General features: G+C 39.8%; 1 protein-coding gene across 5 annotated transcripts in view; it reads right to left on the reverse strand.

Moving 5' to 3' along the window:
- Positions 1-3,260: 3,260 nt before the first annotated feature.
- Positions 3,261-26,708, reverse strand: part of PPIP5K2 (diphosphoinositol pentakisphosphate kinase 2) — a 200,490-nt gene continuing 177,042 nt past the window's right edge. For 2 of the 5 annotated variants that reach the window (XM_077462326.1, XM_077462324.1), the window contains 4 exons: positions 14,545-14,607; positions 13,476-13,622; positions 12,220-12,342; positions 3,261-10,453 (listed from right to left, as the gene is read on the reverse strand). In XM_077462326.1, the coding sequence (XP_077318452.1) occupies positions 10,338-10,453; positions 12,220-12,342; positions 13,476-13,622; positions 14,545-14,607 (449 nt within the window). In that variant the 3' untranslated portion in view covers positions 3,261-10,337. Of the gene's footprint in view, positions 10,454-12,219; positions 12,343-13,475; positions 13,623-14,544; positions 14,608-15,154; positions 15,275-21,622; positions 21,713-26,708 lie in introns of all 5 variants that reach the window. The other 3 variants (XM_077462325.1, XM_077462327.1, XM_077462328.1) reach the window with 2 other exon arrangements.

The following is a 26,708-nucleotide window of genomic DNA, read 5'->3' on the forward strand; positions in this document are numbered from 1 at the left end:
GTCACTAAGCGATCCTTTTTCTGATCGCTGCATGTGTCGCTAGGTAGCTAGTTATTTTTTTAGGTTCACCGCCAGGTTTTTATATCGCTAGGTACCCCGATATACTACCCAATAATGTTTTTAACCCCCTGATTGCCGCTAGTTAACCCTTTCACCCCCTTTTGCCAGTGTCACTAAGCGATCGTTTTTCTGATCGCTGCATTAGTGTCGCTACAGTCGCTAGGTAGCTAGTTATTTTTTTAGGTTCACCGCCAGGTTTTTATAGCGCTAGGTACCCCGATATACTACCCAATAATGTTTTTAACCCCCTGATTGCCGCTAGTTAACCCTTTCACCCCCTTTTGCCAGTGTCACTAAGCGATCATTTTTCTGATCGCTGCATGTGTCGCTAGGTAGCTAGTTATTTTTTTAGGTTCACCGCCAGGTTTTTATATCGCTAGGTACCCCGATATACTACCCAATAATGTTTTTAACCCCCTGATTGCCGCTAGTTAACCCTTTCACCCCCTTTTGCCAGTGTCACTAAGCGATCGTTTTTCTGATCGCTGCATTAGTGTCGCTACAGTCGCTAGGTAGCTAGTTATTTTTTTAGGTTCACCGCCAGGTTTTTATAGCGCTAGGTACCCCGATATACTACCCAATAATGGTTTTAACCCCCTGATTGCCGCTAGTTAACCCTTTCACCCCCTTTTGCCAGTGTCACTAAGCGATAATTTTTCTGAACGCTGCATCAGTGTCGCTAGTGTCGCTAGGTAGCTAGGTAGCTAGTTAACTAGGCTCCCAAAAAGTCCCCCACATGTGGTATCCCCGTACTCGGGAGAAGCAGCAGAATTTATTTTGGGGTGTAATTTGACTTCTGCCCATAGCATGTGTGAGCAATATATCATTTAGTGACAACTTTGTGCAAAAAAAAAAAAGTTTGTAATATTCCCGCAACTTTTGGCAAAATATAAAATATTCCATGGACTCAACATGCCTCTCAGTAAATAGCTTGGGGTGTCTACTTTCCAAAATGGGGTCATTTGGGGGGGTTTTGTGCTATTTTGGCATTTTATGGCCTTCGAAACTGTGATAGGTAGTGAGGAGTTAAATCAAAAATTTGCACCCTTAGAAATCCTGAAGGTGGTGATTGGTTTTCGGGGTGCCGTGCGCGACTAGACTCCCAAAAAGTCCCACACATGTGGTATCCCCGTACTCGGGAGAAGCAGCAGAATGTATTTTGGGGTGTCATTTCACATATAACCATGGCATGTGTGAGCAATATATCATTTAGTGACAACTTTTTGTAAAAAAAATTTTTTTTTTTTTTTTTGTCATTATTCAATCCCTTAGGACAAAAAAAATAAATATTCAATGGGCTCAACATACCCATCAGCAATTTCCTTGGGGTGTCTACTTTCCAAAATGGGGTCATTTGGGGGGGATTTGTACTGCCCTGCCATTTTAGCACCTCAAGAAATGAGATCGGCAGTCATAAATTAAAAGCTGTGTAAATTCCAGAAAATGTACTCTAGTTTGTAGACGCTATAACTTTTGCGCAAACCAAAAAATATACGCTTATTGACATTTTTTTTACTAAAGACATGTGGCTGAATAAATTTTGCCCTCAATGTATGACTAAAATTTAGTTTATTCGATTTTTCTTATAACAAAAAGAAGAAAATATCTTTTTTTTTCAAAATTTTCGCTCTTTTTCCATTTATATCGCAAAAAAAAAAAATCGCAGAGGCAATCAAATACCATCAAAAGAAAGCTCTATTTGTGGGAAGAAAAGGACGCAAATTTCGTTTGGGTGCAATATTGCATGACCGCGCAATTACCAGTTAAAGCAGCGCAGTGCGAAATTGCAAAAAGACCTCTGGTCCTTAAGGTGTTTATTGGTCCGGAGCTGAAGTGGTTAAGGGGCTCCCATCAGCTGCTGGTATCCAGTCAGAAAAAGCCAATCAGTTTCTCTGTCTGAACACAGACCTTTACAATGCCTTAGGTGCCAACCAAGGGAGTCTGGTTATTAACAACATTATATAAATAGAGGGTGCAATCAGCGCAAAAAATAATAAGAAACCCCCAAAATGCAAGCTGAACACTGAATGATTTTCACAAAAATTGATAAATGATAAAAATAAAGAAAATGCAGCGCAATATAACAAAATATAATCCAAAAAGCTGATGAACTACAAGTCCCAGAGAGATTACTCCACCAGTGAAGATCAACAGTTTCAATAATGGTGACAGACCCTCCACCTTCGATCTAAGTTCTACGCTCACCTCTAGGCATGGACTCCTGAGCTAACAGGCAGTCGTGTGAGCAGGTCCCACACAAAAGGTAGGTAACAAAAACAAACTAATTCAAGCTTTTCCTCCAGATAGGTATTCTCAATGGGGACATCAAACCATGTTTATATAAAAAAAAAAAAAAGGAAGATCTAAGTGCTCACTGTGCAAACATTAAAATTTGTGTACAAAAATGGACTACTCACATGGATTAAAATGATACAGGCATGTAGCACAGCCTTGTACTGTTTGCTTCAAAGGATGGCAACAGGTGACATTATCCGTGTGTGGCTCCTCCCTCGTATGCGTTTGTTAGAACTTCCTCAGCGGGGCAGATAACAACCTCTCTTTGAAGACTTTACCATTTGTTTCACCTTCCTTCTCACACAGATTTCTCAATGGGAAGGTCTCTACTCATCATAGGCACCTGCTGACTTCTCTGTTCTATATAGGAGAGCTGCAATGTCTGCATCCTTTAGTAGAGAATGGCCTGAAAGTGGAAGTAAACTCCCCTATCGCTTTCATCTACGGAAGCTGCCATCTTTGCCTCTGTTTAATCTTCAGCTGCCATAATGCTGCACATGTGATTCGTTATGACACCGGCCATTGGGTGGTTTGACAGTTTGGTTGAGAGCACAACCAATGTGACAGTTAGCATTCCCAGCATGCCATTTTTTTTAAACTGTTTAAAATGATAGGTTTACTTCCACTTTAAAGGCTAACTCAACGGATAAAGCTCCTATTACAGGGGATGCTTGAAATGTCTCGGTAAGAGAGTTAACAACATTACCTAATAGGCTAAGTTTAGGGGGGAGGGGAATTCAATATAACTTTTCTTTTGTATTTAGGTTCAGTTTAAAGTCCTGTAGAGGTACAGCAAAAATGCAATATTTAACAATGCAAATTGCATGACTAATGCATACATAATTACAGTTTCTCCAGTCAAGAAAATCCTTTTGGCTGTTTGTTACCACTCAGAAAATACTGGGTTTAGCAAAATAATTTATATTTTATTCAATACAAGTAAAATAAAACAATTGGTGTCAAGTGCTAAACGTACAGTAACAAAAGTTTTTTTTTTTTATAATAACAGAATTTCGTTTACACAATCCTAGGCTAGAATAGATTGTAGCCTAATCTGTAGCACATGAATCTACATGATTCCCATATTTTAATAAAAAAAAGTAAAATGGCTATAGCAATGTACCAGAAATGACATACTAAAACAATACTGCTAATGTATACAGATGTAAGTAACCAAAATATTTAGTTGTGAACTGGTAGACTGCTGAAAAAAATAAAATGTTACAAAACACTGGATAAAACACAACCAACGTAACAGATGAATACTATACAACTAGTACAGACTAAAAATGAGATGTCTGCATCAGTAGAGCTTCTCACTTAGATGTGGTATTTTATCATTTGCAACAGCACACTTTTTATTGTTTAAATAAAATGTGTAGTTTTAGTAAAGAACAGTCACTACTTTTTGTTCAAGAGACCCAATAATCCTTATAACATAATCAACCAGGGACTGTTAAAATGCATGTTATGTACGCTACATTACCATGCATTGCCATAAGTGGGCACATTGTAGTGGCATTGGAATACACCTGTGCTTCAAAAAATGTAGCAAGCCCTAAACTTGTGTGCAACGAGGTACATTACACTTTGAAAGGGCAAGGCCAATGCAGCATGCCTCAACATACACAAACAAGTATATTGCGGCCCATTGTGATCAGGTGTAAATAGGCCCCAACAGCTGGGTTTTAAAATTTACAGTGACCCATGTCATTTCTTATGCCATCACATTAAGGCACCCTTTCACACTGGGGCACGGGTCACATTAGTGGTAAAGCACCACTAGTTTTAGCGAAGCTTTACCGGTGATGTGCAGGCGAGAGTGGGGTGCTTTTAACCCCAAAGAAGGGGTTAAAAGCGCCCTCAAGGTGCCGCTGCACTTTACAGGCCCTTTGGCAGTGCTGCCCATTGATTTCAATAGCAGGGGCAGTTTAGGATCGGTGTATACACCGCTCCTGCACCGCCCCTAAGATGCTGCGCTTGTATGACTTTTTTTTTTTCGGTCCTGCAAGCACACCGCCCCAGTGTGAAAGCAATCTGGCTTTCACACTGTGGAGGGTTGGGAGGCGTTTTTCAGACCTTCTTCGGGTGCTATTTTTAGCGCTAAAATGCCTGAAAAGTGCCCCAGTGTGAAAGGGGTCTTAGCAGTACCTATGCATAAATGCTATTGTCAGCTCTTTATTACTCCCTCTCTCTTACATCTCTCCAACAACCCATGAAGAGCAGCTGTGAAAACAGTATAAAAATCAACTTTACTTTCAAATGTCTATCTGCATTGCCTTTGTACAAGAAAATGGCTTTCCTACAATGACATAATTTCGCTTTTTTTATGACTGTCTGGAAATGTTTTATATTGGCTGATGTTAGTCAACAGAAAAAATAAAATAAAAAATTTCAAGCCAATTAACCAGTTCCCGACCAGCACACGCGGATGTACGTCGGTAGAATGGCACGGGCACGCATATTGGCGTACAGGTACGTCCAATCTTTAATGCCGCCCTGCCAGCAGCGCACTTGCGTGCTGGTCGGGACCCCCGTGAGTCGCGGGTCCCGGGGACTTGATCGCCGCGGGCATACCCGCGATTGTCTCACGGGGTGGCTGAACAGAGAGATGCCGTTGTAAACAGCATCTCCCCATTCTGCCTAGCAACTAGTGACGCTGATCTCTGCTCCATGTGATTGGAGCAGAGATCAATGTTCACTAAATGAAAGCCCAGCCCCCCACAGTTAGTAACACACCCCTAGGAACACTAAAGCCCCGTACACACGAGAGGACTTATGTCCGACAGACTTCCGAAGGAGTTCCGTCGGAGTTCCGACGGAGTTCTGACGGACTTTTCGGCTGAGCGGACTTGGCCACACACAATCACACTAAACTCCGACGGATTCGAACGTGATGACGTACGACTGGATTCGAATAAGGAAGTTCATAGCCAGTAGCCAATAGCTGCCCTAGCGTCGGTTTTAGTCCGTCGGAATAGCATACACACGAGCGAATTTTTCGAAGGGACCGGGTCCGGCGGAGTTCCTTCGGAAAAATTTGAAGCATGTTCCATATTCTAAAGTCCTTCGGACTTTGGCGAGTCAAAAGTCCGTTGCAGCCCACACACGATCGAATAGTCTGACGGACTCAGTCCGTCGGACTTTGGATGTTGAAAAGTCCGCTCGTGTGTACGGGGCTTTAATCCCTACACTGCCACCCACTGGTTAACCCCTTCACTGCCAGTGTCATTTACACAGGAATCGGTGCATTTATATAGCAGTGATTGCTGTATAAAGGACAATGGTCCCAAAAATGTGTCAAAAATGTCCGATGTGTCCGCCATAATGTCGCAGTCACAATAAAAATCGCTGATCGCCGCCATTAATAGTAAAAAAAAATTATTATTAATAAAGATGCCATAAAACTATCCCCTATTTTGTAAACGCTATAACTTTTGCGCAAACCAATCAATAATCGCTTTTTGCGTTTTTTTTTTTACCAAAAATATGTAGAAGAATATGTATCGACCTAAACTGAGAGGAAAAAAGTGTTTTTTTTATATATTTTTGGGGGATATTTATTATAACAAAAAGTAAAAAATAATGCGTTTTTTTCAAAATTGTCGTTCTATTTTTGTTTATAGCGCAAAAAGTAAAAACCGCAGGGGTGATCAAATACCACCAAAAGAAAGCTCTATTTGTGGGAAAAAAAGGACGTCAATTTTTTTTGGGAGCCATGTTGCATGACTGCGCAATTGTCAGTTAAAGCGACGCAGTGCCGAATCGCCAAAAGTGGTCTGGTCTTTTGCCAGCAAAATGGTCCGGGGCTGAAGTGGTTAAGAAAGGAGTGAATACATCATTATACCCAGGCAGACTTTCAGTGCATGATTGCAGTGGAGGTGGTTGATTTTTACAATCTCACATAAGAGTCGGAGCCCAAAAAAAGGTGAATTTAGGTTCCTGTACAGATACTGTTAGATAGCATATGAAGAAGAACAGCATGTGTTAAGGAGCAATGGAAAAAATGTAATATGGTAGACCCTATATAAAAAGTGTGCTTCTCACAACCGTCGAACAGATTAAAAGTTGATTATAGGGCTTCAGTTTCAATGTCATTAAAATAAAAAAAAATAGTATGGTAGATTATCTATACCCATGTACCAATGGTGACCACAAATGACTCTGCCCACTGCATTGCTTTCACCTAAGTGGTTCACTTCTGATGCCAAACTTGCTCATAATTGTTCATTTTTGGAAAACCCTGTGTGTGAGCTGACTAATCCTTAACTTTTCCAAGATGTTAACCATGCACACAACGCTTTATTCCCCTGTGAATTTGGGCACTACAAATAAGGTTTCCCCAATTTCCAGAACGTGTGGCCATCTATGGTTAACCGTACTCCACTACAGTATACTACTGGTCAAGAAAATGTGAAGTGTAATCCTTAGATTACTGTACAGGTGTGTATTTATAGAAAAGCACATTACAATTTTACTGAAATCATGCCATTCTCTTAAAAAGGAGGACGCTACAAAGTTTTTACATGCAGGTTCAAGAAAGCTTTTTTGTCAAATTGTGAGATGCGTGTGCTATCTAAATAACACCCATCTTGATACTGAAAGCCGAAAATTCCAAGCTGCGTCCTGTTGTCTTGCAGCCCCCTCTGCCTGGATTTTGTGAACTTCCTGTATGAATCTGACACACTGTGTGGGCAGCTGAAGCTTCATGGCAATAGGACTCAATACACATTCATGCAAGTTTATGCACAACAGCCCAATAGACAAGTCTGAAGGCTGGTCAAATCATGCCTGCATGTCTATCTTCTGATGTGGAAAAACACAGACATCTGCTAAATGCAAGGTATATAAAAAGACGACAGTCATGTGTCATATTAGTAATGCACAGAAACTAACTATTCCAATTTTTTTTTTTTCTTTTTCTTTTTAAATCAGGAGGATAAAAAAAGGAACTTGAGTTGGCCACAATAGTTAGCTAAACATTGACTGATATAGCAGTAAAAGCAGTTAAGCAGAAAGCAAAGAGACACATAAGCCCCACTCTCAGAAACTTCTGAGAACCACCACTCAAAATGACAGTGCCTTGAAAAAGTATTCATACCCCTTGACATTTTCCACATTTAGTCCTGTTAAAACCAAAAACATTAATATATTTTATTGGGATTTTATGTGATAAACCAACAAATAAATATCTGAAAAGTCTGGCATGCATTTGTAGTCAGTCCTCTCTACTCTGATATGCCTAACTAAAATCTAGCGCTGCCTTCAGAAGTCACCTAATTAGTAAATAGAGCCCACCTTTGTGTAATTAAAGTTCAGTATAAATACAGCTGTTCTCTGAAGCCACAGAGGTTTGTTATAGAACCTTAGTGAACAAACCGCATCATGAAGGCCAAGGAACACACCAGACAGGTCATATGTGGGCTGTTTGAAGTGGAATATCGTTATGGCAGCAGCTAGCTGCCATAACCCCGGTATCCACTTCTTCAGCAGGCGGTTGGCTTTCAGATAAAAGTGGTCTCTGCAATCACTTTTAATCAGTGGTGGGAGAGGGCCCCTCCTGCCACTCTCCGTTGCCCTCAGCTGCTTAATGGAGCTGTCGGCAGGAGGCAATCGGATCCTTCTCCCTGTGTGGTATGGAGCTGAGCGAGGGGAAGATGGCCCCCACCCAGCTTCATACCATTGCAGGGTGGAAGTGACATCAAAACATGACGTCTTTTTGACCCCAGATCTCATATTTAAGAGGTCCTGTCATGCTTTTTTTTCTATTACAAGGGATGTTTACATTCCTTGTAATAGGAATAAAAGTGATTTTTTTTTTTTTTTTTTAAAGAACATTGTAAAAATAAAAGAATAAAAAGTAAAATAATAAAAAAAAAAAAAGAAAAATATTAACGTGCCCCGTCCCGCCAAGCTTGCGCACAGAAGTGAGCACATACGTGAGTAGCGCCCACATATGTAAACAGCGTTCAACTCAAACATGTGAGCTATCACCGCGATCGTTGGAGCGAGAGCAATAATTCTAGTCCAGATCTGCTCTAACTCAAAACATGCAAACCTATAGAATTTTTTAAACATCGCCTATGGAGATTTTTAAGGGTAAAAGTTTTTCGCTATTCCACAAGCGGGTGCAATTTTGAAGCGTGACATGTTGGGTATCAATTTACTTGTCGTAACATCGTCTTTCACAATATAAAAAAGAAAATTGGGCTAACTTTACTGTTGTCTTATTTTTTTAATTCAAAAATGTATTTTTGCTCTTGTAAGACCGCTGTGCAAATACGGTGTGATAAAGTATTGCAACGACCGCCATCTGTAGGATGTTAGGAAAAAATATGTAATGTTTAGGGGTTCCAAGTAATTTTCTAATAAAAAAAAAAAAGGGTTTTATACCAGTAAACACTAAATCTCAAAATGAGGCTCTGTCCTTAAGTGGCAAAGTAGGGTTAGACCTTTAAAAAAAAAAACATCCCAAGCTTTGAACATCTCACGGAGAATTGTTTATTCCATCATCCGAAAATGGAAAGAGTATGGCACAACTGTAAACCTACCAAGACATGGCCATCCACCTAACCTGCAGAGATCCACAGCTCAGGTGGGAGAATCCATCCACAGGACCACTATTAGTTGTGCACTCCAGAAATATGGTCTTTATGGACGAGTGGCAAGAAGAAAACCATTGTTGAAAGAAAGCCATAAGAAGTCCTGTTTACAGTTTGTGAGAAGCCATTAGGGAGGACACAGCAAACATGTGGATGAAGGTGCTCTGGTCAGATGAAACCAAAATTTTACTTTTTGGCCTAAAAGCAAAACACTATGTGTGGGTGGAAAACCAACAAAGCACATCACCCTGAACATGCCCCACCTTGAAACATGGTGGTGGCAGCATCATGTTGTGGGAATGCTTTTCTTCAGCAGGGACAGGGAAGCAGGTCATAGTTGACGGGAAGATGGATGGAGCTAAATACAGGGTAATCTTAGAAGAAAACCTGTTACGAGTCTGCAAAAGACGTGAGACATACAGTCTGAGCTACAATGGAATGGTTTAGATCAAAGCATATTCATGTGTTATATTGGCCAATCAAACCAGACCTAAATCCAACTGAGAATCTGTGGCAAGAGTTGAAAATTGCTGTTCAGATGCTCTTCCATCCAATCTGACAGAGCTTGGGCTATTTTGCAAAGAAAAAAGGGCAAAACTTTCACTCTAGATGCGCAAAGCTGATAAAGACATACTCAAAAATACTTGAAGCTGTAATTGCAGTGAAAGGTGGTTCTACAAAGTATTGACTCAGGGGGACTGAATACAAATGCAAGCCACACTTTTCACATATTTGTAAAAAAAAATAAAAAAATATTGAAAACCATTTTTTTTTTCTTCCATCAGGGGTCTATCCCATAAAATCCCAATAAAACACAATTATGCTTTTTGCTGTAGCATGACAAAATGTGGAAAATTTCAAGGAGTATGAATACTTTTTCAAGATACTGTGAGGGATCTTAGGGCACTGCACAAAAGCTATTTTAACAAAGAGCAGCAACTGATTTTATATATATTTTTTTAAATCAGACTATATTAAGATATGTTTGACCGTTAAACATAAAACATTTTTTAGCACAGAGCTCCGCTTTAAAAAAAAAATAAAAAATTATAAACATTCATGCTAGCTTGTATTGATAAAGCATGTGGTCAGTTCTCAAAACGACAGCAGATAAGAATTGACCTTATTTAATTCAGGTCTAACAAGCAGCAACATTTTGGAATTTGTATTGCCACATGTTGAAAGTGGATACAGTTTAATAATAGTCTTCTGGTCTGATGGTGAAGCATATTGTAAACACAAAATACTGTATGTACAATTCATCTGTCTTATCAGTATATACAAACTGAGACTACAGTAAAAAAATAATATTTAAATATATTGCATATAGATACAAGGTTTAAGTAAACCCATTCTCCAGTTTTAAAGCAGTGCAAGTAATCAGGGATGCAGGTTCATTGTTGCTTGTATACAGCCATCTGCTTTGACCTCAGTGGATTCTCCCGCCTCTTGGACAAGGTCAGTTCCAGATATGGTGTTGGATGCCCCACTGCCACCTAAGAAATGAAAAACAAAATCATCATCACAAATAATAACTTCTGCTAGTGGTTGTAGTACCTTCTTAAAGTGAGCATCACTACACAGAGAGGTAAATGAACACTGGATGTATAAGGGATTATGCGGCAGACCCACCTGGAACAGCAACATAGACGGTGATGCAAAGCATTGAATTTTTGAAAGCAAGGAATGATTGTTTATTGCTTACACAATGTTGTCAGCATATCTGCAATGAAAGCCAAGCGCTACCAATGCTTACAAGTACTTATTACAGGCCTCCAATGTACTACCTGGAAGGGTAAATTCAGGTTTTCACAGCTTAATGACAAAAAGGCTGAAATTCAATGAAACCTCAATAATTTACCGAGGTCATAGATGCAAAAAGACTGAATTTCAGCATACCAAGCATGCACTGTATACTGAAGCTCTATTTTTGGCATCTATGACTTCATTACTTGAGGTTTTATTGAGTGCTGTTATTTTTTGTTATAACGTTTTCATGGTATAGCTGTTGACCAAGCACTCTCCTGGAGGCGTTCAGGTGTGGGATGCATTTTTTGCAAGGTTTCCCCGAAAGCGAGATTTCCCATCACTTCTTGCCATGATGGCAAGGACTTCAGAGAGAGGAAACAATGTTAAAACTCTCCAGTTGGGGCAAAGACAACTACATAAACAGAATGGAAAAGGGTTAGAATTTCTGTTGAGGTTTTACTACTTTCTGCTCCTTCCTGTTCCTCATTAGCTGACACAAATTTCCTTAATTTCCTGTCTAGGTGCCACAGAAAAAGGCGGCAAAGGAGAAAATCCACAATGTGGTCACACAAAGCAACAAAAACCTAGCAGAAGTTCTGAGTCTATCCTGCTCTTTCCAAAAGACAATTGTATCTAGATTTTTGCTTTAAATTATAACTAAAGGCAAAAGTTTTTACCTATATTTGGATAGATTGCTGTGAAGAGGGGAAACAAAAAGAAAAAAAAACTGACAGTAATTTGAACTTTAGGGTCACAACCATAAATGTTATAATAGGTGAGGAGTCAACAAGAACTATGAGAAGTGGCATCCCTATTGTAAAGCATGGATGTGTGTGAGCTACCGTAGCACAAGGAACTTGATCAAAATGAATGACAAGATGAATGCATCATATTACCAGAAAATATTGGGGGAAAATTTGCATTCAGCAACATTTAGGATGCCCTGTCGTACACTTAGATTTTCCAACATGACAATGATCCAAAACATAAGGTCAAGTCAACCCCTTAGTGGCTGCAGCAGGAAAAAAGCAAAGATTCTGGAGTGATCATCACAATCTCCTGACCCCATCATCACTGAGCCACTTTGGGGGCACTCAAGTGTGGTTCATACTAGACTGCAGACCAATTTACAGGGCCTGGAGGCTTTATTGCTAAAAACCAAACAGGCTGCCAACACATAAAGTACCTTATTCTATCAAAAGAATTGCATTCCGTCCTGGATGCTAAAGAAAGCAACAATGATAAGATCAAAGGGTATATAAACTTCTGCATTTTAGGATTATGGTTATTGCTATGGTTTGTTTAATGTTCATGCTATTCTGTGATGTTACTGTAAATGAAATGCAAAAAAAATAAAAATAATAAAAGAAATGCATGTGGTCCGACCACTCATATTTAAAAAAAAAAAATAATCTCCAATAGAATTTCTACCAGGGATTTTTGATTTTATGAGCACAATAAAAATGTAGATAACAATAGCTTAAAAGGTTGCCTTAAAGGCAAGACAACTTACACAGAGTAGAAGAGCTTGAATCGGGCAGGTCCATGCTTGGAAACAGTGGTGTTGGTAGTATTTTCGTTGGTGTATATGTGTTCAAGGACACCTTTCTACTACCAACATGAAAACCAGGAGTACCTTTAAGAAGAGGAAAACATAAATAAAATACATATTTTAAGATTTGTACAGAATTACCATAGTGTTTTACAAAATATTCAAATACACGTGAAAAGGGAATCCATCTGTTTATCATCTAAAAAAGCTCTATAGCACAAACAATTAAAGTAATTGTAAAGTCTTGTTTAAAAAAATAAATAACAAACATATTATACTTACCTCCTCTGTGCAGTTGGTTTTGCACAGAACAGCCCAGATCCTCCTCTTCTCTGGTCCCTCTTCTGTGATCCTGGCCCCTCCCGTCTATTGAGGGCCCCCATAGGAAACTGCTGAGTGGACTGCATTAGAGCAGTCACAGCTCAATGTGTCCATTCAGATACAGAGCCCTGCTCCTTCTCTCCCCTCATTGGCTGACTGATTGACAGCTGCGGGAGCCAATGGTGCCGGTGCTGTGTCTCAGACAATCAGGAGGCATGTCCTGGATGGCTTAGACATTCGTGGACATCGCTGGAGAGAGATAGGGCTCAAGTAAGTAATTAGGGGGTGCTGGGGAGGCTCCTACACACAAAGGTTTTTTTTTTTTTTTTTTATCTTTTTGCATAGATTGCATTAAGATAAAAAAACTTAATTTAATAATCTTCAATATGTCTTAAAACACTTGATATAGTCTCAACATATGGTACTGTTTGCGAGCTCTTATTCCATTAATGGGAAGGTGAATAAAGACAAGGATATTTTTCCAAGGGAGGAGCACCTTTAATTTTTAAAGCATAAATTCATAATAAACATAAAAAAATAATAATAATTGGGGTGGAATAAAGCACGTTTAATCAGTACTGCTCTCTGTGGCCCTATGGATAATCTATAAATTGGTAGGTAAAAAGAACATTTGCAAACATGATTCAGCACTACGCTTGTCCTCCTGTGGATTCTCTACAGGGTTATCTTGAAAAATCACTTCTGCAGAAAACACTGGAAATCAAGCAAGACTGGAGGTGGGGATAAGGTCAAAAACTGGACTAAGCATCCAGTAGGAAATGGGGACCAGGATTTCTTATGTGATATGATTAAAAAAGCTATCCTTGGCTAAAATATGACAAAGGTGGCATACAAAACAGAAATTTTAATACAAAAGTAATAAAAAGACAGCGTACAAGGAAAATCAGTGGGGGTATCCAGAAGACAGTCACTTGAAGGGGCTGCGATTGCAGAAAGGAATTCATCCACCTGCTTTAAAGACAAGGAATTGTGGAGAGTCTCTAAAGGACATATGGAAGGCACCATGGAGTACAGTTCAAACCCTGAAAAATATACACATAAAAGCATTTGTAATTTTAGATTTGAGATATATTCTAATTGGCAGAATTGTTATTTTACCAACATTATCAACACACAAAACTCTTAAATTCTACAAGACAGTGCATTAATAATTTCCACTCTTTAAAGTAGAAAAACTGTCTTGCCTGTAATTGCTGTATACTTACGTTTGCATCTGTTATTGCTAGGTTTGCACTTGCAATATTGCTTAAAAAAAGAGGGGGGGTGGTAAATTCTATCACAACCAGGATGAAAATACTAGCGAAGCAGACCAACAATTTTGGGCGACAATATATATATATAAAAAAACCCTACTAAAAAAGTGTAAGCAATGGAGTTAAAAATATGCAAAAGATGTGCCTTATGGTTTTTGTAGTACTGTGATTTGAAGCCTTTAGGAAAAAATGCCCAACATATAAAATTATATAAATTCAAATCTTGTTAGGCATATTACAATTAGTTGTTTTTTTAAACAAATCCCAACAGAACATAATTTACAATTCTAAAATATAGTTGAAAGTACAAATAGCAAGTGCAAAAAGATTTTTCCAGCTGAAATTAAATTATATTTAAACACCTGTGCACAGTCCTACACAAGAATTTTTAGAAAAAAACTTTATGGTGTAATATAAAAAATGTATATGACTGCTCAATAGTAATTCTTGAAATTGTATTTGTTAGTAAATCATCATGGTCAGTACACAATTTTAATTTGTAAATAAACTTTACAATGTAGATGACTATGACAAAGTTCTTCTTTGGGGAAAAAAAAGTGAAATGTGAACGCCAATGAAGTTACGATTATTCAAAGTTGAGACGTGAGCCTGCGTTCCATGTCTGAAAAACCAAAAAAAGAAAAAAAAAATGGAGCACGCGGGTATCATTTAAAATAAAAAAAAAACATACCATTGGTTGGGTGTCGAGCAAATGAGATAGAAAACCTTTTAACAGCAGAGCTGCGTGTGGAGTCTAAGAAAGAGAAAAAGAGGTACCTGAAATTCATAACAGCTACCAAACGGGGAGAGAAGAAAAAAAAAATGGAGATAAAGAAACTCCCCGTGTGTTTATGTGTGAACCTGTTAAATTCAGCAGCATGCAGTGCACTCCACAGCAAAGAAATGTACTTGGATTAACAAGCACACTTATTGAATTCCCATTTAGAATTACACAGATTAGATTCCACAAGGAAAGCTGGCTACTCTGGGTTTAGGGCTACATTCTTGTAATTAAAAATAATGTAATTAAATAAAATAAATAAAAATAAAATGGCCAGAACCAGAAATAATAAACATTATTTCAGAAAAAAAAGTTGTTGTCTTTTCTGTTTTTCACAAATGTATTACATCATTAGTATTACTGTGAAAAATAAATTAGGCCCAGGTTAAATAATTAAAACTCAGAAATAAGTAATGGAGGAAAAAAACAAACAAAAAAAAAACACAATATCTGTGTGTAGTCCTCTGATGAGAGGTGAGGTTTTCACACAAAATGAGTGCGAGACTTAATGCGCACATACCATCTATGCAGCCAGAAGTAGTCAGCTTTTTACGATGAGCACGAGCATAATCCAGAAGGTTAGGTGCACTTGAGGAGGCCCCGAGCACTGCAGTACTAAACAGACCCGCGCAGTGAGACCCTAGTGGAAGTTAGAGAAAATACAGCAACCTAGTGTTCCTCCATTGAGAAAAGTGATGCATGCAACATGCAGAACAATCTGGCCGTCTCTATGAAAGGCAAAAGACGAAACTGTATCATAGAAATAAACGGTGTAGCATTCTACATGATCCTGTGCCATCTTCTGCTCATCAATACAATGGTTAAGAAGAAAAAAAAAAAACATCAGTAAAACTTAAAGTAAATATAAAAGGAAAGCTATTGTCTGTCTCCTAGATGCCTATGATGATTTATTTGGTGAATACTTGGTTACTAATGACTAATATGGAAAATACTTTTCCCAGAAATACAGAATCCATTCTTTTTCAAAACTCGAATGCCTTTCCAATGCAATTTTTGCTTTACTATTATATTTTTTTTTCCTCCGCAGGGAGTCCTTTTTTAAATCTCCAAATCAAGCAACAGAATCACTATAAAAGAAAACTGCACTTCTGTTTTGGATTTTACCTCCCTCTACACACACTTTAGAAAATATCAAAAAGACATCTTATAGAGTAACCTGCCACACACAAACAGTCTACTTGAAACCACATAACAAAAGCTAATCACTGCTATAACAATAATCAGGCCATACAAAAGATCTCCTTCAAACCTGACGCCTATATTGTAAAGTCTCTAAATATGTCAGCTAATCTCTGCAACACTAACAGAACACCACTTCAAGGTGAGGTTCTCCAACCAGTTTATTTAACCACTTCAATACAGGGCACTTTCACCCCCTTCCTTCCCAGCCCAATTTTCAGCTTTCAGGGCTCTAGCGCTTTCAGTGACAATTGCGCGGTCATGCTACACTGTACCCAAATGAAATTGTTATCATTTTGTTCGCACAAATAGAGCTTTATTTTGGTGGTATTTATTCACGACTCCGTTTTTTTTTTTTATAAGCGCAAAAAAAGCGGAAATTTGGGAAAAAAACAATATTTTCTTTTTTCTATTTGAAAAGAAATCCAATAAAATCAAATTTTGTCATAAATTTAAGCCAAAATGTATTCTGCTACATGTTTTTGGTAAAAAAAATTCCGTTAAGTGTATAATAATTGGTTTGTGTGATCACGGACATATGTACGCAAATGATCATGTACATATGTGTGCAGGTGATCACGTACATATGTGTGCAGATAATCATTGGGACATGTGATTTTAGTGGGACATATGTGGGGGACATGTTTTTATTATTAGGGACATGTGTTTTTATTATTTGGGGACATGTATGTTTTGGGACATGTGTGTTTTGGGGACATATGTGGGGACTGTGTTTGTACTGTGTGGTGTGTTGTGTGTTGACACTACACTGATGATCAGTGAGTAAAAAGCTGTGAAAAGCAGCCCATACTCACTGATCATCAGCCGGCTGCAGCGATCCGCTCTCCTCTCCTCTGCGATGACTTCCGTGTGAGGAGAGGAGAGCCGATTGCCTAGCAACCGGCTGTTTGTTTACATCACATGACGGCCGTGATTGGACACGGCCGTCATGTGATCAGGAGGGCCAAACACAGAGCCCTCCTGCCGATCTGAGATGTGCCGTGTCCGGGTGACACGAGCACATCGGGATCGCGCCGCTGCGCGGGCGCGCGCGCGATCCCGCTACTCCTGAAGGACGTTCCTGAACGTCCTATCAGGAGCAGGCGGCTCCCACCCGGCCGTATATATACATTGGCCGGGTGGGAAGTGGTTAAGGTAAAATCACCCAGTAGATGGTTGTTGCATTTTTTTTTTTTCCAACACACGTACACCCATTTGCGAATCTTTGTTTCAATCCAGCAGTCATGCACAGCAAAGGTGGATAAACCAGCTTGGGCATCTTTGCACACCAAATAAAATCACTCAACATATTTACCGTTAGTATACAATTATTTCCCTACAGAATCTCCAAAAAAAGAAGAGTATTGCATCTGCAAGGATTTATAAACCAAGGCTTTCCCTTTACTGTGCATCAGCTGGATTTTAAAAGGAATAAACTTGGAGACATTCCAGTATATATACACACACTCGCTTTAAAAAAAAAACAAAAAAAAAAACAGCTGCTTTGCAATGCGCACAAATCGAACAACAAACTGAAATCTTTTAGGTGGAGGGAAGTAAAAATAAAAAACAAAAAAAATATGGTTGCATAAGTGTCCACAGCCTTAACCCCTTCAGATCCGCTCTATAACCGAATGACGGCTACAGTTATGTAGCCGTCATTCAGCTATAGAGCGGATCTGAAGGGGATCTGCTTTGACGGGATGCTGTCAACAGACATCCTACCCTTTGCATGCTCGCCACGCACTGTGATCACCCGAGTCAATGAGACTCAGGTGATCACAGATTGGAGTAAGGGGTCGATCCTGACCCCTTACCGCGTGATCAGCTGTCAGCCAATGACAGCTGATCACATGATGTAAACAGAAGATCGGTAATCGTTTTTTTTTCTTCTCACGCTGATAGCGTGAAGAGAAAAAAAAAAGCCAATCACCGGCTTCTGTTGAAGGGACATCGGTCCCGAAGAGGAAGAGGCTAAGCTGCCTCATATGTGCCTACCAGTATCACCTGCCAGTGCCACAAATCAGTGCCCACCAGTACATAAATGCCAGCAATCAGTGCCATCTATCAATGCCCACCAGTGGTGCCAATCATTACCTCAGTGGTGCCACCTACCAGTGCTGATCAGCACCCATCACTGCCACCCAGTGCCACCTATTGTCTTTCAGTGCCACCTACCAATGCCCTTCAGTGCCACCCATCAGTGCATCCTCATACCACCTATCAGTGCCCACCAGTGCCACCCCATCAGTGCCCACCATTGCCACCCCATCAGTGCCCACCAGTGCCACCCCATCAGTGCTGCCTGTCAGTGCCCACTAGTGCCGCCTATCAGTGCCCACCAGTGTAGCCTCATCAGCGTACATCAATGAAGGAGAAACATTTCCTGTATCCAAAATTTATTAACAAAATATAAAACGGTTTTGTATTTTTTTTTTTTTATTTGGTCTTTAACAAAAATAACCCAGAGGTGATCAAATACCACCAAAAGAAAGCTCTATTTGTGGGGAAAAAAATAATAAAAATTGAATTTGGGTACAGTGTTGTATGACCCTGCAATTGTCACTCAAAGAGTGACAGCGCTAAAAGCTGAAAATTGGTCTGGGCAGGAGGGGGGTTTAGGTGCCCAGTAAGCAAGTGGTTAAACTAATACTTTGTTGACGCAACTTTTGATTTTATTACAGCACGCAGTCTTTTTTGGTATGAGTATTAGCATGGCACATCTTGACTTGCGAATATTTGCCCACTCTTTGCAAAAACACTCCAAATCTGTCAGATTGCAAGGGCATTTCCTGTGCACAGACCTCTTCAGATCACCTCACAGATTGTCAATCAGATTCAGGTCTGGGCTCTGGCTGGGCCATTCCAAAACTTTAATCATCTTCTGGTGAAGCCTTTGTTGATTTAGATGTATACTTTGGGTCGCGATGCTGAAAGATTAAGTTCTAGGTTAAGTTAAAGTTTTTTTTGCCAATATTGATTGGTATTTGGAACTGTTCAAAATTCCCTCTACCTTGACTAAGGCCCCTGTTCCAGCTGAAGAAAAACAGCCCCAAAGGATGATGCTGCCACCACCTTGCTTCACGGTGGGTATGATGTTCTTTTGGTGATGTGCAGTGTTTTTGCGTCAAATATATATCTTTTGAAATTATGGCCAAAAAGTTCAATCTTGGTTTCATCAGACCAGAACACATTTTTCCCCACATGCTTTTGGGAGACTTCAGATGTGTATTGGCAAAATTTAGATGAGCTTGAAATTGTTTTCTTTGTAAGAAAAGGCTTCCATCTTGCCACTCTATCCCATAGCCCAGACATATGAAGAATACAGGAGATTGTTGCAACATGTACCACACAGCCAGTAGCTGTAGGCCTCTTGGCACCCTTCCTGACCAGTTTTCTTCTTGTTTTTTCATAAATTTTGGAGGCACTTCCAGTTCTTGGCAATGCCACTGTTGTGTCATATTTTCTCCACTTGATGACTGTCTTCACTGTGTTCCATGGTATAGCGAATGCCCTGTAAATTATTTTGTACCCTTCTCCTGACAGATATCTTCTAACAATGAGATCCCTTTGATGCTTTGGAAGCCCTCTGTAGACCATAGCTTTTACTGTAGGATGCGACTAAGAAAATGTCAGGAAAGACCTACTAGAACAGATTAACTTTATTTGGGGTTAATCAGAGACACTTTAAGGCTTCATGTACACTGCTGCTGGTAAACTAACGTTTAGGAGCAGTTGGGTGTTTTTTTGAGTGGCCCCTGAACTCTCCTCTGTGTTATCTTATCAGTACATAGGGTTGTTTATAGTCGTTTTTAGGTAGTTGAGTTTAGAAGAATTTTTTGGAAAGCAAAAAAATGCTTTTAGGACAGATGTTCTTAGGCATTTGAAATGCCAAATGCCTGTAAAAGCTTGTAAACAGGTTTAGCTGCATTTCGTTTACAGGCGTCTTTTATTTTTGACAATTTGCAAAAAAATTTTTAAAAATAAAATAAAAAATGCTTCTAAAAAGCAAACGTGGCAAAACTGACATTTTTTAAACATTGGTTGCTATCTGTCAAGTTAAATCGTTCAGGAGAGGTTTTAAAATGTCCCCGTGTACATTAAGCCTAAATGATGGCAGGTGTGTACTGACTCCTATTTAACACGAGTTTGAATGTGATTGCTTAATTCTGAACACAGCTACAGCCCCAATTATAAGAGGGTGTGCACGCTTATGCAACCACGTTATTTTAGTTTTCTATTTTTACTTCCCCCCAAAAGAATTCAGTTTGCTTTTCAATTAAGTTGTACAGTTTATAGGTCACAATAAAGGTGGAAAAAGTTCTGAAATGATTTATCTTAGTCTCTTTTTACGTCACAGAAACCTGACATTTTAACAGGGGTGTGTGGACAATTTTATATCCACTGCATTCTCAGACTTGACATCTGCTTTATATTGTAAGCATTTCAATTACCTGACTAATGGTTTGCCCCGACCTAGGGTGGATAACCAGAAAGGGTGATCTTCCACAGACTTAAGATCTGAAAGCAGCTGGATTGGGAGACTGCCATCCCATGCCATTTTTTCCAGCTACATCTTTATCAGATCTCACGCGCTAAAAACATTGCACTATGTGAAAGAAATCTTACAGCACCACTCCACCAGCGTCATTCAAGTCACTGTACACTTCAAATAAAGCGGAGTTTAAAAAAAAACAAAAAAATACCCCACACCACACTGCCCGCTACCGCTGGCTCTTTACAGCCAGAATGGGCAACTGCTGTACACTAAACAATTAATGTTTAATGTGCGACAGCGGTCAGGGCAGTGTGAATGAGCCCTTAACCTAAACAGCTGCTATTTAACATGGCTGAGAGACTGCACTGAGATGCAGTCCTTCCTCTGTGGTGCCCTTTGAAGAGTAATCCATGTTTAGATTTATTTTCAGAGGGCACTTGACAGGCAGCGAGGAGGTGATAGGTTACCCCCTCACAGCCCGATTTAACCCAGTAAATGCACACACGTTCTGTGACAGTAAATCCCACTGAATGCAACATGCCGTTTGATTTCTGGTAGAGCTGTGAGCAGCTAGATGTCTGTGTTCAGGTGGACGGTCATATCCCAGCCCAATTGCTTGGTTTTTTGACCCCCCCTGGCTGCTTTTGTGAATGGGGCCTAACCGCTTCATATTTTAAATAATAGGCACTGAGCGCAGCAAGCTGTAAAATACAATAACCGAAAATGTATGTTCACTGAAATACATAAGAGCTTCCCTTCAAGCATTTCACATCAATACATATGAGGAATGGACATTGTCTGCAAATATAAAAACAGCCAGCAGGTGGTAACAGCATAACACAAAACAGTAGCCATTTTTGCTTGCATGTAAAGCTGCAGATCTAAAACTAAAGCTATTTTATTCAGCTAGTTTTATGCTTAAAGCTACAAACGTGTGAATTCTCCAGTTTTTCCTCCAAGAAAACAAAAGTCTTAGGTTTACCAAAGATGAATTAAGGCCTATATTGAATTATGTAAAATGTAACGTGGTAATCTGTAGATTTTTTTTTTTTTTTTTTTTTAAACAGGCTTGGTGTAAAGTTTGTCCCCATAGAACAATAAAGAAATCTATAAAGTCAGGACTAATGCACAAGAAACCAATAGCAACGACTGAGAACTACAGGCTTAGGAGGATCCATGTTATCCAGCAATGTGAAGCACAGCTAGTATAAATGCATACAAGAACAGGTGCAGAGGGCACAGCTACTCTACTGTGCAGCAGGGAGGATGGAATACTGCTAGATTCCTTACCTCGGAGTAGAGAGCTCCAACAGTGACTTCTGATTCTACACTTTGCAGAGTGATAATACTTCCTTGGTTCTTTTTTCTGTGAATGAGGGTCTGCAGGGAAATATATTCAAGTATGACCCAGCAACATGGGAAGGCTTATAGACATGGGAATTGAAAGAAGATGCATTAGGGGCATGACATGCCAGAAATAATCATAGTTGGTAGGGTAGAAACAACTGGAGTTAAATTATAACAGTGACACAAAACAAATTAAATATAACTGAAGGCAAAACTTTTTTTTTTTTTTTTCAATTTTATTTTAGAATGGAGGATTAAAACACATGTCAGCTTTTTGTTGTAGTTGGTGTAACCATTAGGGAAAGTCATCCTCTCTATTTGTCCTGGTGACTGTTAGCATTGAAAATGTCAAATAAAAAATATCCAGATTTTGAGTGGTCACCAGAACTGAAATAGAAAATAAATCTTCCAATGGGGACATTAGTTCTTGTGACTACCAGTCAAGACAAGTTTTGTCCTCAGTTCTACTTTAAAGACCACTTACAATGGACACATGTTAAAATTTGTAACAGATAGCCAATGCATGACAGCTCATTTACTTTAATAAAAACAAAGCAGTCAGCTTCCATAGCTTACATGGCTGGGATGCAGAGAAACCAAAACTTCAGGGGGGTTGGGTGTGCTTAGGCAAGAATGATGCACTAAACCAGTGATGGTGAACCTTGGCAACCCAGATGATTTGGAACTACATTTCCCATGATGCTCATGCACTCTGCAGTGTAGTTGAGCATCATGGGAAATGTAGTTCCAAAACATCTGGGGTGCCAAGGTTCGCCATCACTGCACTACACTAAAAGAGTCAAAATAGAACAACATGTACATAAGGGACTATTATAGATGTTCACCGGGAAAGACTAAATAGCCCAAAACAAATTACATCATAGTAAAACCATTCATGCATTCCCGTTCAAGTACATGTAAAAATAAACATTAATAATAGTCCCCTATACACATGTTGTTCTATTTAATGTAATACATGGAATGACGCAGCAGGTTTTCATTTTGCCGATTGTCTTAATTCCTCAACTTTTTCAAATGTATGAATTGTAAAAGGGTCAAAACATTTGAGAAATCAGGCATTTCCAATTGTGGGGGGGGGGGCAGGAGTAAAAAAAGTTGTATTGCGATTGCGGAGTGAAGGCCCATTTTAACAATGAAATAATTTGTATATTGATTCTCAACCAGTTGTATTTGTAGTCACAACTTGTAAGGTTATGTCCACTTAAAAGGAAAAAGGAAAGTATGTTTATTTTATTTTTTTGCAAGTTTCATACTTACCTAGGTGGATCCCCCCAGCGCCTCTGCACTGAGAATCAAGCAATCGAACATCGCCGATGGCTCAGTTCTCACAGCTGACTGTCACTCAGCAGCTCTCTACTCTGCCCCCCCCCCCCACGCGCGCTCACTGGAGCGCTGAGCTGTGAAGGGCTGGGGAGGGGCTGTCCCAGGCTCTCAGCTTGCTGAGAGGTGGAGACAGGCATCAGTCCAGGCACCTAGTGGATACAGACTTTGTTGCGATGATGCGGTGCCTGGACTGATTGTGACGTCAGTAGAGAGTGGACTTCAGCCCGCTCTCTGCTGAAAACGAGTCACAGGAGTGCAAAACGAATTGTACTCCTGTGACCCATAGGAGAAGCCCAGCTCAGGCTGGACTTCTCCTTTAAATCAAAATTCAGCCACTTTGATAAATGTGCAGGCATACAATGAGTTAAGTCCAATGAGATGCATGTCACCTCCTAGACTTATTTCTTTAATATACATCTTACAGTTTCATGGAGCTCCAGAAGGATAGTGATTGCTATCCTTCTGGAGCTCCTATGCTGGATCTTCTGGTCTCATCTCTTTCAGCAGCTGAATCACATACAGCTGCTGTGCTCACCCCTCTCCTCTGCTGCACATACACAGAAGCTTTTGTATTTTGTGAATTAATCCAGAAAATACAAAGGCTTCTGTGAATGGCAAGCAGAGGGGAGGGGTGGGCAGAGATGCTGTTTGTGAGTGTCTCTCCTCTAACAGCCCCAGAGCTTATCCTCTAGGAGCACCAAACAACTGTCCGATTTAAATTAAAGAGATGAGTCCACGAGTTGGGTGGCAGGCACCTTGTTGAACTTAACATATGCATATTTATCAAAGTGACTGAATTCCTAGAGTTCAGATTTAAATTAAACTCAGTACATAAATGTTTGCGTAAAAGTTTTTATATTTAAAAACATATACATTTATGGTATATTATAAATATGTACATTAAGTAAAAATAAACAAAGAAAGAAAAAGGGGAGAAGAGCCACCTAAGTGCAGTATTACCAATGCTTTATTAACAAAAGATTAAAAAGACTCACAAGATAGAAGGTAAAAACATGCTCATCTGAAGTGGGTACAATGCAAGTCTCTCCTCTCTGCCAGTACCACCAGTGGTAGCCCCGAATGCTGTGGAGGGTGTTAGCTGGGCTAGGGAGCCTGGAAAAACCCCAGAAGGCCACACCACCTGGCGTGGAACCCACAGGCGGATGCAATATCACCTGTAGGGTAGGACAACACAGAAAGTAACAAGCTACGGGCTCTGAGCCTCTAGCTCCTTCTACAGGCCTCTAAAAGCAATGCTGCATGCAACTATTTATAGTATATGGAGAAACTTTTGTCGGAGGTCTAGTACTACTGGGCTCCCTAGCCCAGGTGACAGCCTACAAAGCATTCAGGACTTCCACTGGCAGTACCTGTGGGAAGGAGAGAGACTTGCATTGTACCCACTTCAGATGAGCATGTTTTTACCTTCTATCTTGTGGGTATTTTTAATCTATTGTTAATAAACTAACCAATGGTAATATTATATTGCACTTAGGTGGCGCTTCCCCCCTTTTCTTCCATGGTTTTCTATACAGAGCTGGCCAAAACCCTGAGGACAGCAGCCACCAGTGCATATCGTCATTCCCTTTCCAGCACATATGGACTAATGAACTTGGTCAGCCATTTTTTTGTACTCCAAGTGCCCTTTATATGTAGTTGTAGGCTTGCTGGGCATTAGCCCTCTGTGCACCAGAATATTTATATTTTATGAAGTAAAGATAAAAAGTAAAAGATGCTTCTGAAACATAAGATACTATATTATACCTAAGGTGAGAAATAACAGTATAAGGTATAGGTTCAAGAAGACCTATTGAATATGTATAGATCCAAGATATTGTATAAAAAAGTAAATCACTGAAAATGTATTATATGGTTAAACTATAAGGTCAGTACAGTCGTTTGCCTACAATGAAACGATAGCTGTTAACACAGGCAACTATCAGAAGTTTCCCATTTATGGAAAGTTAAGCGCTTCTGTCTCTCTCTAGACATTGTGATCCAGTTTATATTCGTCTCTATACTTCTCAGCCAAACAAGCACAGATCATCAAGATACCGGTGTGTTAGCTTTTGTTATTTTCTTTCTTGGTTGTAGACCAATTCTTTTGTTGACTGACTTTTTTTTTATTATAAACTAATCTGGAAGCTCTTCTAGAAATCCTTCAGGATGGTGGCTCACGAGATTGTCTTTGCCACCCAAAGGAAGCAGTCAACCCTTTCACCACGTCCCAGTGCATGCAGAAACACAAAAAAAGAACCCTTACAAACTCTCAGCCCCACCATGGACATTGGTATGGCACATAGGAATAGAATTCTTTGTTGGCTTTGCTGCCAACTAAAGCACATAATAGAAAATTAGGGTATCCAGAAGAAAAGGCCTCAAGGAAATGTAATTTATTCTTTATGCCAGAAAGATAAAGAAGGTAACGGGAGGGATAATATTGGGGTGTTCTAGATTTATTGTTCCATGTTACAAACATGGGTAGATATTTGACTTGCTAAAATATTTTAAACAGTTTATGCCACACTGTAATAAAAATCAGAATCCCTCCCTTGGATTATGAAGGGGGGGCACACCACGCTGTTTTTTTGGTGTGGGTTTCACCTTAAAATCCATACTAGAACAAAGGGCCCGATATGGATTTTGGGGGACCACCACGCATTAAAATAAAAAAAATAAAAAATTGGCATAGGGTCCCCTTTAAAATCATACCAGACTCACTGGCTCTTTTGGTTACATTCTGTTATCAGTGGAGAAGCCCCCAATGACAGCAGGGATGACTCATCATGGTTAGGATGCCAACACGTGCCAGCTCCCTAACAACCAATGACTCATCCCTGCTGCTAACAGCCGGATTGAGTCACTGGTTGTCAGGAGCTTGCACCCGCTGGCATCCTAAGAACCAGCACAAATCGCACACAAACAAATGCAGATGAGATTTTGATGCGTATCCATCAAAGCTTATGGACAAAATCACACAAGCACCATTGGAAGCAATGTTATTTTCATTGTCATGTGACTCCAAGTCACACGATCCAAGTCTGAAATTCCATCAGTGTGAACCAGGCCTAAATCATTCTTTTGGCTTGCATACACTAAAATGGCGTTAATAAAATAGAGCTTATTCAAAGGTATTATCACAAAATCTGAGTCCAATGCCAGGATCTTACAATCTTAGACTTGATAAGCTCTATGCTGTGAGCCACCATTTTATATAGCCTCAGCTGATATGTTTAACTGCTTTGCTGAAAAATGGCCCATCTGTACAGGTGAAGATGAAACAAAAAAGGCCGCTCCAGGTGAGTAAGTCTCTAGTTAATCTCCACACACGCACGCACGCACTAATCAGGTGTTAGTCCAGCTTGCATGCTGTGTACCATAAGGACATGATTCCGGAAGGTTGCACTCCCAATAATCCTTTTTATTGACGCTTCATATGACAGGTGGGTTGACAAGAGGAGCAGGGGACAGAGAGGTGGATGCATTTTGCGCAAATTTTAGCGCTAACATTTGCGCAAAACGCGTCTGCTTCTGTCATCTGCTCCACCTGTCATATGAAGCGTCAATAAAAAGCATGATTGGAAGTGCAGACACCCGGAATAATTTCCTTATGTCTACTGGTGAAGATCTAAAGCTCAGATGGTGCATACACACACACACACACAGCTAGCCGAAATGGCTACTG

The sequence above is a fragment of the Lithobates pipiens genome, unplaced genomic scaffold (genome assembly GCF_037356315.1).
Source record: "Lithobates pipiens isolate NorthernLeopardFrog02 unplaced genomic scaffold, aLitPip1_a1.2 Scaffold_3, whole genome shotgun sequence".
NCBI lineage: Eukaryota > Metazoa > Chordata > Amphibia > Anura > Ranidae > Lithobates > Lithobates pipiens.